At 34.9% G+C, this 12,797-nt stretch overlaps 1 protein-coding gene across 1 annotated transcript; it reads left to right on the top strand.

Annotated features, from left to right (window-relative positions):
- The first annotated feature begins 3,611 nt into the window (after positions 1-3,611).
- On the top strand, positions 3,612-11,578 carry LOC117325795 (BTB/POZ domain-containing protein 19-like). The gene is made up of 7 exons (XM_033882254.1): positions 3,612-3,775; positions 5,396-5,621; positions 6,650-6,703; positions 6,877-7,005; positions 8,203-8,334; positions 9,331-9,456; positions 9,825-11,578. The coding sequence occupies exons 1-7, from the start codon at positions 3,693-3,695 to the stop codon at positions 9,945-9,947; spliced, it is 873 nt and encodes a 290-aa protein (XP_033738145.1). The 5' UTR covers positions 3,612-3,692; the 3' UTR covers positions 9,948-11,578.
- Positions 11,579-12,797: the final 1,219 nt, after the last annotated feature.

Below are 12,797 nucleotides of genomic sequence, written 5' to 3'. Positions count from 1 at the left end.
TGTATCTATCAATTATCACCAACACCCATAATATAGAAATGTATCTATTAAATATCACCAACACCCATATTATAGAAATGTATCTATCAATTATCACCAACACCCATAATATATAAATGTATCTATCAATTATCACCAACACCCATAATATAGAAATGTATCTATTGATTATCACCAACACCCATATTATAGAAATGTATCTATCAATTATCACCAACACCCATAATATAGAAATGTATCTATTAATTATTACTGATAGTATAGAAATGTATCTATTAATTATTACCGACACCCATAGTATAGAAATGTATCTATTAATTATTACTGACACCCATAGTATAGAAATGTATCTATTGATTATCACCAACACCCATAGTACAGAAATGTATCTATCAATTATCACCAACACCCATAGTATAGAAATGTATCTATCAATTATCACCAACACCCATAGTATAGAAATGTATCTATCAATTATCACCAACACCCATAGTACAGAAATGTATCTATTAATTATTACCAACACCCATAGTATAAAAATGTATCTATAAATTATTACCAACCCCCATAGTATAGAAATGTATCTATTAATTATCACCAACACCCATAGTATAGAAATGTATCTATAAATTATTACCAACACCCATATTATAGAAATGTATCTATTAAATATCACCAACACCCATAGTATAGAAATGTATCTATTAATTATTACCGACACCCATAGTATAGAAATGTTTCTATTAGTTATTACCAACACCCATAGTATAGAAATGTTTCTATTGATTATCACCGATTCCCAAAGGGACAAATATGTTATCGTTTTATTAGTTTTTATTCCTTACCGAAGGTGTCAAAATTATCTGTGAAATATCATGTTTCAAGCAAATGCCTCAATGACAAGAAGACACGCGAAAATTAATATAAAAAGTGAGATAATGAAAGGACCAGGGCTAATTCCCTGCGTGGTTTTGTGTAAAGATTATTCAAATAAAAATGTATTTTTTCTGAATGCATATTTTTTCGTGCATGCCAAGCTGATGGGTCAGATATGAAATGATGATAAGGAGCGGAGAAATGTAGCCTCGTCTTCAAATCTAAATTAAACCCACTCTGTAATGATGTCGTCAAAAGACAACATTCGAATGTAGGTTTGTAAAGCCTCCCATTGGGACTAACAAGTATGTTTGTGAATAGCTACATGTGGACTCTTAAGATAGTCTACCTTTGCTCGAACACTGACATATGTCTTTATGAATTAAGTCAGGTAACTAATTTTACGCACAGGAACCTAAGTTTCGTTTTATCCTTTTAAAACGTTTGCTCAATAATGCTTTGAATAGAAAATGACCCGAATCGAGATTGTCATTCGAGAAAGCGTAGGATTATCTCGAGAAGAATTCTGTGGTTTATACGGGATTGAGAAGGTTTTGTTCCTCGCAATTTTCTTACTGTTAACATTCTTTAATAGTTAGAAAATTAAGTATCTGCTTCTGTATTTGGTTTAGTCCGAATGTTCTGAGGTTATCTGCTTTAATATATTAAAGATAGCGGATCACTTATAATTTGGACAATTTTTTGGTATTAGGAGGTCTGTCCTAAACAGTCACCACAATACTAGATTTGAAATATCTATATTTACCAAGTTCCTGCTTCCCACTCTGTAATCGCCGATAATTATCCATAGCCCCCCCCCCCCCCCCCCCCCCAAAAAAAAATAACAAACTTGTAATATTAATATAATCATAACTGTTGTCCCTATATTATGATATTTAGATATTTATTGATTACTGAAGTATATAGGGGCCTCAGTAACTATAACCTCATTCGGTGTGGACCGAGTGAACATATATTTAAGGAATTTAGTGACTTTACAAAATTTGAATAATGTGCATAGATTTTAAGCGAAAATTGAAAGTTAATGCTAATGTAGATGAATCTTTGTTTATATTTGTTAGACTGGTAATGTTGATAACATTACTGTAACTTGTTCTCACGTCTTGTGTCACTGCATGTATTGTGTAATAATAACATGTGATGGGGTTTCTTCCGATATATTTGTTAAAAAAACAATTTAACAAAGAATACCGAAATAATACCCAAACCAACAAATTCCAAATTGATTAAACGAGGACAAAAAATTAACAGAAATATAAATTTGTGTGGAGACTCCTGATAAAGGTACAAGGGTAATAGGACCAGGTGCTCCAGGGTAATCAAACGTCTTCCGTTACATTGACAGTGCCCGACAGACGCCTTGCAAATCGTGGTCATATCCAGGTTATGTCACAATCTCCAAGAAAGTTAGAGTGGTGACAACGGAACTACATACAAGCATGCCTTTCTTTCTTTCTTTCTTTTTTCTTTAATTTTGATTATTATTGGGTTTTTTTTCATTTTCTTTTACAGTTCAATTAATTAAAACGGGTTCATAAGAACTATTTACTATAGTCATAGGTATACAAAATGTAATTATTTACGTTTCCCCATTAATTCATATATATATCATTTTCCTTCCTCGAATCCTAGTATTTTTAGTTGGGGTATTGTTAAAAAATACCACACTAACTATACTAATTCGCAGTTAAAAATCATTTTCCTGTTTTCGAGTTGTGCTCTTGGAATAATCTCGATATCATTGTTTAAGATATATTTCAGTCACTTTCGGAAGATTAAAAAAAAGATCTCGTTTGAATAAGATAAAAATTCTTCCAACTATTTTACGGTTTTAAGCTAAATATAATTCATACAAATTAAGGTATAACTGTAGTTCTCTAAATTATGACTGATTTAGAGTCAATATCGTCGATAATTCCACATCCACATGTATTTGTGGATCTCCTTGTGGAAATGCCTGCCATTCTCTTTGAAATGTCCTATCTGTAAATATTAATGGTTTGAATGGTTCCAGAATCTATATAACGTTAATGAAATAGCTTTAGATACACTCATCGTGTATCAATTAATTAAGGAGGAGCCTGCTGGTATTTTTATATTGTTTTCCTTGGTTCACAGACTTCAACTATTACGGTACAGGTTCTTCAAGAGTTTGACGTTGGTTATGTTGTAATAACTTGTACCTAATCATCTTGTCATTGATTTAGTCAATAAATGTGTTTAAACTAAACTGTCCATAGGTTAGTTTTGGTAAAAAGTTCAAACATTTTAAAGAAAAAAAGTATTTCACTTCATATTAACTTTTGCATGTCATTTAAAAACAAGCTTCTCTAATAGAATTTTCAAAATTCAGTTTGTGGTACAGTTTTTTCTTACAATTAAACTAAGATCCGTTTTTGGCCCTTTTGTTTATTTATTTACAAAACAGTGAAAGAAAATCATAAAAAAAAAGAAGAAGAAAAAATGCCTACCTAAAATTTAACCTAAGGGCGATAACTCGTATTCACAGGTTAACTTTTGATCTGCTCCATGGCGTTAACATAATAATTCAATGCTGTCGTTTTTTAATGAAGGAAAATACAGAGCTTTTGTTGTACTTATTACTTTTGCCTGAATCATATCAATTGTCAGTTTTCAGAATAGCATTACCTGTAATTAGCTATTTCCGTTATTACTCAGGGGTTCGCTTGACGCACATGACCCACTTGTTTGAGTACACAAATTAGCAGGTGCTTGACAACAAACGAAAACGAACCTTCATCATTGGCTTATTTCGGTGCCTGTAACTTGTAAATATGGCAGGGGAAAAGGTTATGAAAGGACAGATATTGGACTTTGCCGTCCAAATGAAGAAACTGGTTAACAACAAAGAACACAGGTAAGTCTAAATAATTTTCAAGACAAGGTATCTGTATATATAACACTTGTCTTCGACTGTAGGTACTGTACATGTGATAGCCTTGCAGTAACGGGACATTTTCATCAATATAATTTCATATCTATTTTCAGAAGTATAAACACTTATCTATATGTATCTGGATACACATATATATTAATGACTAGTTCACAAACACGGTATGAATAACTGGTTAAATCAACTTTAGTTGCTTAAGGCTACAATAAAACCATAGTACAATGGCTCTATTGTTTTGTAAATGAAGGGAAATGACCTCACAGACCTGTATACAATGGGCTGAAACAGTTATAATTCTAAACTTACCCACATAGCTCCATGGGTACATTTGGAATTTCTTTTTTAATGCAAATTAGATTATTTCATTTAACTGCATGTTATAAGGAATGGAATTAATTGACCAGGAACTGCCTCAACAGAGCAACAGATGATGTTCATTATAAAAAAATCTTTAAATTTTTTTTTTGAAAAATTACAGTATATTTATAACTTTTGTTAACTGAAAAATGCAAAACTATAGTTTCAATTTAACCTGCTTGCATGGATTTTTAATTAAGTGCAGGTTGACAGTGTACGTGCATGCATATGTAATCCTTGAACTTGTAGTAAAAATATATAGAAAAGAATATGATATAATAAAATTTATTAGAGCTATAACATCATGTACCTAAAGTAAGAAAAAAATTATCATTTATATATAGGCTTACAGCAAAGTCTGATTTGTAATTGATTTTGATGATGCATCCTTTTTTCAGTGTAAAGATAGATTTACTATTTTAATAGTTTTATATCTATATATATAATAATTGACTGTGTAACTCAGTACATGATATGTATCTAACAGTATGTCCCTTGTCTAGTTAAAATCCTTTGACCTTACCATTTTATCTGACAAGGTGAGAGAGTTTTTAAATCATAAAAGGAGGGCAATGACTGCACTGATATATCTAATGACTCCCAGCTAGGAATAGTGAAAGGTATGAAGGAGATATTTGTAAGAAAAAGCCCAAAAGGAGGAAGTCTATAATCATTGTCATTTCTAAGACAGTATTATATATATTTTAGTTACAGTAGGTCGGAGGAGATTGTTCAAATCATCAGGTGTTACTTCACTGGTTGTGCACCTTATATTAAGTTGGAATTGTCTTCATTTTTGATGATTAGAAAGAGCTAGTATCTAACTCTGTTTCAAAATGTAAATCTTCAATACTTGCATAAGAAGGAAGGCCTGTTAATTAAACAAGCACCTTCTCTAACTTTTCAGTCTCCAATTGAGTACAACCATCCCATAATTCACACATATATATATGTATATGTATAATTCTATACCTGGCATTTATGGTCTCTGGAACACTGCCAGGTGATATGAACCATAGTTGAGAGGACAAAGTACATTTATACAATTAGATGATGCATTTCCTATCAGTTATTATGGGTGTTAATTGTCTTTATAATGTCATAAAGATTGAGCTGTTTTGTGTCTAATGAATTACTGGTACGATCTAATATGTCTGTACATTTGTAGCCCACTTTTCTCTTGTTTATCACCAGATAACTAAATATAATATGCCTTTCATATTTCAGTGATATTAAATTTTTGATTGGACCAAATAGAAAGCCAATATATGCCCACCGTGTCATCTTGTCTGCACGATGTGCAGTGTTTAAAGCAATGTTTGCTGACCAGGCTCAGCGAGGATCCAGTGGAGATCGAGATGTGCCATTCGTTCTGTCCGACATGTCACCCGAAGTATTCCTCGCCCTGATGGAATTCCTGTACACAAACTGTGTAACACTCACGCCAAAAATAGTAAGATGTTGTGCTTTTTAAAAGACATTGTCAAATGATTGATTTTATCATCATTTTTACTGTCATCGTTGTTGGTCATCATCGTCATTATCATCATCATCATCATCATTATCATTATTGCATCATCATCATCATCATCATCATAGTAATTTTTAAATAATCCTTAAAGTTTACAACCAAACAGTGTCAGGATATGATGATTGTTTCCACAGCATAACTTGAGTTTCCATGGTGGGTCATTTACTGATGTTGGTAAGCTCACCCCTCCTGGCTTGTGGAAAGCTCCAAGTCTAGAGAATGGTTTAGCCGGCCCTGTAGTCAAGGTTTCAATAGTTTTGAATTAACAGTATGAGGTTTGCTGTGAGGGATCCTAAGCTTGTTAATCATGGACAAGGTTTGGTGAAGCCATGGTTTTAGGTTCTGAAGTCAGTGTTTTGGTGGGGTCATGGTTAAATGAAGGATAAAAGGCAAATAAAAAACATGCTTCAAGTAGTGTGATGTATACTATGTACCCTGATCAGTGTTTATTGATAAGAATGTGTATGGATACAATTTGTGTGTCAGTGGTGGAAATTTAACGGAATTTGTTGATGCAGAAAACTGTAAATTAAGATTTAATAACCGAAGGTCAATACTAAAATGGTGTTTCTGGTTTGGGAACATTTTGAAAAACTGACTTTAACTTGACTCTGCTTCTGGGAAGGACTTGCTTTGGTGTATCAAAATCATTAGAATTCTGAAAATTCATGATATTTTAATGATTCACATTTATCTAATATTAAGATGTAGTTATATTCTACCAAAATGTAAGAATTAAAAGGTGGAGATAACATTTTAGAATTGATAGAATAGCCATGGACTGAAATTTTCTGTTTTTCTAAGGAAATGACTTCTAATGCTGTCACATTTTAATCTCAGCTATATCATATAGATATTGTAACATTAATGGAAACTGGAATGAAGCAGTAGTAAATAAAGAATTTAAATTTAAATTTTTTCATAAAACAAAATATTTTCTTAATTTTCAGGCAATTGATATGTTGGCCACATCGTTGGAGTACGGATTGGATGAACTAAGAAGGGTGAGTATCACATGGTCATACTGACCTGGTAATAAATATTATACATTACTGAGGTCTATGTGTCTTTAATGCAGTCAAATATTAAAATTTATTTAGAGATTTTGTGGCAGTAAAGTCACTGGAACGTTGTGTAGAATGTTGATATTTTAATGAGCCTGTGTGTGTATTTGCAGCTGTCTTCTGAGTACCTCGTGGAGAACTTGAGTGTGCAGAATGCCCCAGAATGTCTACAGGCAGCAGTCACGTATAACCAGGATGAATTACGGGAACACATTATTGTCTTCATAGATGAACACACAGATGTAAGGGTCAGAGTTCACAGGACATAGGTTACATGACATAGGTCACATGACATAGGTCACATGACATATCAGCTGGTCACCTGACATATTAGCAGGTCACATGAGATATCAGCAGGTCACATGACATACTGTATACCTGGTAATTTTCGTCCCGTTTAATTTTTGCCATTTTCGCCCTTTGATGATAGGGCGAATTTAAGATGACAGCGGAAAATTTCAAGCTCAATTGCAGGATTTACAAGTTATCGTACATAAGCTAATGTAGTCAGATCCAAAACATACCCTCATACTTTTCAAGTGTGTTTTATCCTACAATTACAAGCAACACGTGTTATATATTTACACTAAATTTATAAAATAATTTATTGTTTTATTCAATTTATCTATGCATGTGAAATAAAATCTAGATCTAAATCTAGGCCTTGTAAATTTGCAATATCACGTGGAGTTACATGGAGAATATGGGCTAAGACAGCGTACTAGGTTTAGTATATTTGATTTTAAAAAAAGCTATTAATACTTAGTAACTTTTAAAATCCAATCATTTTTTGAAGTGATGCACACAAAATAGCATCAAATTGTTGCCATTGTGAAGGCTGATTTTATGAGTTCACCGTCGCTTGTGGCTTCCATCGATGACAAATGAACAAAAGAAAACACTGGTCAGTAGACTTCTGATTAGTCATGGCACGATGAACTTACCACTCATTGTGTTTGCTTAAAATAGACCATGCATACCTGATACTATTTGTATCAATATAGGCTAAAAGTAAATCTGAACACAGGTAAACGTTGTATATTTCACACCTGATTACATTTCACACCTCAGCGGGATATGCAAAGAAAAGAAAATGGGGGAACACAATAAATCCCGAGTGTTCCGAGTGCAATTGTATTGAGAATTCCGAACGGAATTTTCCGATTGTGAACGAGGAAAAGACATTTCTTAAAAGTAGTGTAGGGCGAAATAAAAACGGGGCGAATATATTTTGTGTTGCTCAAGGGCGAAAATAACCTGGGGCGAAAAATACCAGGTATACAGTATTAGCAGGTCACATGACATATCAGCAGGTCACATGACATATCAGCTAGGGTCATATGGAGTTAAATGGAGATACTATACAAGAGTGACTGACTGTTGCTTATACTGACAATTCTGGTGACCTTGTCTTCACCTCGGATTGATTTCTATTTCAGAATGTATTCAAGTCAAAAGGTTTCCAGGAGCTGTCCGAGGACGCCATGGTGGAACTGTTGGGGAGTGATGGTTTACAGATGGATGAGCTAGATATTTTCAACTTTGTCAAGGACTGGGCCACGGTTAATGCTGTAAGTCATACAAGACTTTCCATGAAGGAAACTTGAGTCTGTTAAAAAATTCAAGTCTCAGAAAATTTTATGATCACTTTTTGATTGCTGAAGTTGAGTGAGTCTTTTAACTACATATTCTAAGTAGTATATAAATCATCGGCAGATTTTTGTAGTTCTCATAGTTTCAAATACATGTATCCTACTTTTAAACAATTGTGTATGTTTTGTTATTGAACAGCTAGGATAATTTGTATTGACATTATTAGGTTTTGATATGCCTATCATATTTGGTCTGTCCGGCTATCTACATTTTTTGACAATGCTCTTTCAAATTTAGTATATATTATGATCATGATTTGAAGCTGTGTATCCTGGAAAAGAATCTGATTTGACTTTTTGAAAAAGCTATTCCTCTTTTTTTGTTTCAGTATAATTTTTTTTTTTGTCCAGATATCTCTTCCTACATTTTCAACTGATTTCTCTGAAACTTGGTAGGCTTCATCATCTTGACTTGATATGTTGTTATGTTTCCCCGAAAAGAATTTTGATTCAATGATATTTGCAAAAGTTATTTCCCTTTGTTTGATTCAGTATTTGTTTTCTAGGATTTTTCTCATACATGTTTTGACCGATTTCTTTGAATCTTAGACTGCATTAGAGTCATGATATAGAGTTATGTTTCTCTGAAAATTTCAACTATTTTCCCAAAAGTTAGTGCTGTCAATTTCTGATGTTGAAGACTTAATTGAGTACACTGTACTTGCTTTCCTCAAACTGTCAGAAAATACAAGATAGTATAGTATATATATATATCATTCCACGAGCATATATTGTTTGACCCTGCGGTATTCTTGTTTACAATATGCCGACCATCACCCGCTAAAATTATGAACGATGTTGTTTGTTAGAACAGGAACAACAATGAAGGGGAAAATGATGTATATCTTGTAAAAATAACACTTATCTGTCATTTGATTGTGTATTGACATGACCCAATGGTTTTTTCACTCCCAGGTTGTACTAAACAAGCCTGTGTCTGAAGTAGCACGGAAAGTGATCCCTCGAGTCAGACTGGCTCTGATGGCATCATCTGAAATTGAGGAAATAGAAAAGGATAACAGGAAAGATAACCTTGTACCTGTAAGTGGAAAAAATAAATCATTTTAAATCTACATTTTTGTAAGATTCATTGAAGTAAATTATGGCTGCCTTAGTTTACCTAGGTGGCAATAAAAACAGAAAATAAAGTTGTATCACAGATATTACACCCAGCATATTGATTTATTATCTTACTTAAATATTACTGGTACTCCTTATCCTGTTGCTAATGGATTTTTTTTTGTAAAACACATATGAGTATAAATCTATTAAATATTCTGTTTATCTTATTTTACATTTTAGGAGAAAAAAAATACTAATATGAAAATGGAAAGATTTTCTATATATGTATGTTTCAGGGTATATATCAAACATAAAGATATCAAGATTAAAATGTTTATCATTGCCAGGTTGAATCTTTTAACAATGCGTGGAAATTCCATGCGATGAAGAAATGTGAAGCTGAAAACCCACTTCAGAGGAAAAGAGCAGGAACGATGAACCGTGAACACCACACATTTCTGGGGCACTGAGATATTTAGGAATAAGATGACAACGCTTTATAGAATTTACTTATATTTTGTGATGCCTTATTGAATGGTTCTGATTCAGAATGTCTGGTTAGCTTTAAGTTATTCAGTGAACATTTTTGTCTAGGACTCATAAAACATATAATTGTTTTTTGAAGATAGGATGGTCTGTAAAGAAGTTATGCTATCATTTTTTTTTTAAATATTTCCTTATCTTACAATTGTATTACTGTTTATAAGAGCTGATCACAGCTGAAGACGAAAAAATCAGAAAATGAAAATATAAGATAAGGTATGATCCTCTCAGCTTACGATGGGATATATCTGGTGGTGCTGTAACACTAGTAGAGCCAAGATTGTGGCACTGGTAAGTCTTCCAAGCATGGAAAACATCTTGCCACAATGAAAGCTAACAAGGCTCCTTAATATTGTCAAAAAATATCTTCATGCTAGAAGTTTGCTGCGCTTATAAAAAATTGCTTAGAGATACACAAATGTATATTTATATTGTAATGATTTTATTGAAGTTTGAAACGTTTTGTTTCACTGACATTTCCCATTGCCCTGAACGATGGACACCACTCAATCGCATACTAGGCCACTAGAAGGCTATGTTGTACTACATGTGGCCGACTAGCTCTGAATACCATATATCTATTGAAGGGACATAACTCTTGTTTGTCTTGGCCATCTCTTGTGTACAGTGTATGGAAAGTATATATATTAGCTGAAATTACAATATTATGTAAAATAAACATTTGTTGTCTAGTTACATTGTATGTAGAAAATGTTATAGCTAATTCATTTGTGATGTATGGAGTAAATGTCTTTAAGCCTTTGATATAAGTAAATTTAATCACAAGCATTAAAATAATGATTTAGTACAAAACAACATAATATATTGTATCAAAGTTTCTAGACATTTACTGTCGTTTATAAAAAACTTTTTTGAAGTTATTTAATCATATATTTCCACACAGATTATATCAAAAATCAAAGTTTCCACATATAATGATTGTGTAATCACCATTACTAATTATAGTGTATATTGTGTTCTTATTGGTCAAAACAGTGATTTACCCGAACTTCAATCAATTCTTACATGACCTCTGTAGGAGTTCCATTTGCTTTCCCGATCTTTAAAATAAGGATCCCGAGAAGTATTGGTTCTATACAGACCACGACTCGGAGTTGAGGTTGATATGACTGTCCTACTACTCGAGTATTGTGATTTGTCTACACTTTTAATTCTCTGCTGCCTAATGCCATCTGTCTGTGATAATGACATTCTGACCACTTCAGCTCAGAAACACAGACTTTTCAGCAATACATTACCAGACCAGCATGACAATCCTATGACCACCTGTATAGTAACATTGAAATGTCACCTAATCCTCTCCACTAATCCCTCTCTGTCAGAGCTGTATGGCTGCCATCTGTTTGTTATGCTACACCAATTGTCCATTTGTCCAGAGCTTAAATTATACTTTCTTTACACTCATACAAAGAAGCTTTTGCTATTATAACATTGCAACCAAATATCTGAAAGCATGCAAAGCATACAAATGAGTTTGATTTATTCACGCTCAGAAAGAGTTTTTTAGAATTTTTTCATATTAAGAAAAAAATGTTCTTAAGGACATATACTACCGTGTCTGGTTTCTTGTGGCCCTGACACCATGTCTGGTTTCCTGTGGCCCTGACACCATGTCTGGTTTCTTGCGGCCCTGACACCATATTTGGTTTCCTGTGGCCCTGACACCATTTCTGGTTTCATGTGGCTCTGACACCATGTCTGGTTTCCTGTGGCTCTGACACCATGTCTGGTTTCCTTCGACCCTGATACCATGTCTGGTTTCCTTTGACCCTGACACCATGTCTGGTTTCCTGTGGCCCTGACACCATATTTGGTTTCCTGTGGCCCGGACACCATATCTGGTTTCCTGTGGCTCTGACACCATATCTGGTTTCCTGACGCCCGGACACCATGTCTGATTTCCTGTGGCCCCGACACCATGTCTGGTTTCCTGTGGCTCTGACACCATGTCTGGTTTCCTGTGGCCCTGACACCATGTCTGGTTTCCTGTGGCCCTGACACCATGTCTGGTTTTCTGTGGCCCTGACACCATGTCTGGTTTCCTGTGGCCCTGACACCATGTCTGGTTTCCTGTGGCCCTGACACCATGTCTGGTTTTCTGTGGCCCTGACACCATGTCTGGTTTCCTTCGACCCTGACACCATGTCTGGTTTCCTGTGACCCTGACACCATGTCTGGTTTCCTTCGACCCTGACACCATGTCTGGTTTCCTTCGACCCTGACACCATGTCTGGTTTCCTGTGGCCCTGACACCATTTCTGGTTTCCTGTGGCTCTGACACCATGTCTGGTTTCCTGTGGCTCTGACACCATGTCTGGTTTCCTGTGGCCCTGACACCATGTCTGGTTTCCTGTGGCTCTGACACCATAGCTGATTTCCTGTGGCTCCGACACCATATCTGGTTTCCTGTGGCCCTGACACCATGTCTGGTTTCCTGTGGCTCTGACACCATGTCTGGTTTCCTGTGGCCCTGACACCATGTCTGGTTTCCTGTGGCCCTGACACCATGTCTGGTTTCCTGTGGCCCTGACACCATGTCTGGTTTTCTTCGACCCTGACACCATGTCTGGTTTCCTGTGGCCCTGACACAATTTCTGGTTTCCTGTGGCTCTGACACCATGTCTGGTTTCCTGTGGCTCTGACACCATGTCTGGATTCCTGTGGCTCTGACACCATGTCTGGTTTCCTGTGGCCCTGACACCATGTCTGGTTTCCTGTGGCCCTGACACCATGTCTGGTTTTCTGTGGCCCTGACA

The sequence above is a fragment of the Pecten maximus genome, chromosome 4, assembly GCF_902652985.1.
Source record: "Pecten maximus chromosome 4, xPecMax1.1, whole genome shotgun sequence".
Taxonomy (NCBI): domain Eukaryota; kingdom Metazoa; phylum Mollusca; class Bivalvia; order Pectinida; family Pectinidae; genus Pecten; species Pecten maximus.
This window is presented reverse-complemented; position numbering and strand designations above follow the sequence as displayed.

Coding starts and splice junctions, on each gene's coding strand:
- LOC117325795 (XM_033882254.1), top strand. CDS start 3,693: ATGGCAGGGGAAAAGGTTATGAAAGGACAGATATTGGACTTTGCCGTC. Junction 3,776..5,395: donor GTTAACAACAAAGAACACAG/GTAAGTCTAAAT, acceptor TTCATATTTCAG/TGATATTAAATTTTTGATTG. Junction 6,704..6,876: donor GATTGGATGAACTAAGAAGG/GTGAGTATCACA, acceptor GTGTATTTGCAG/CTGTCTTCTGAGTACCTCGT.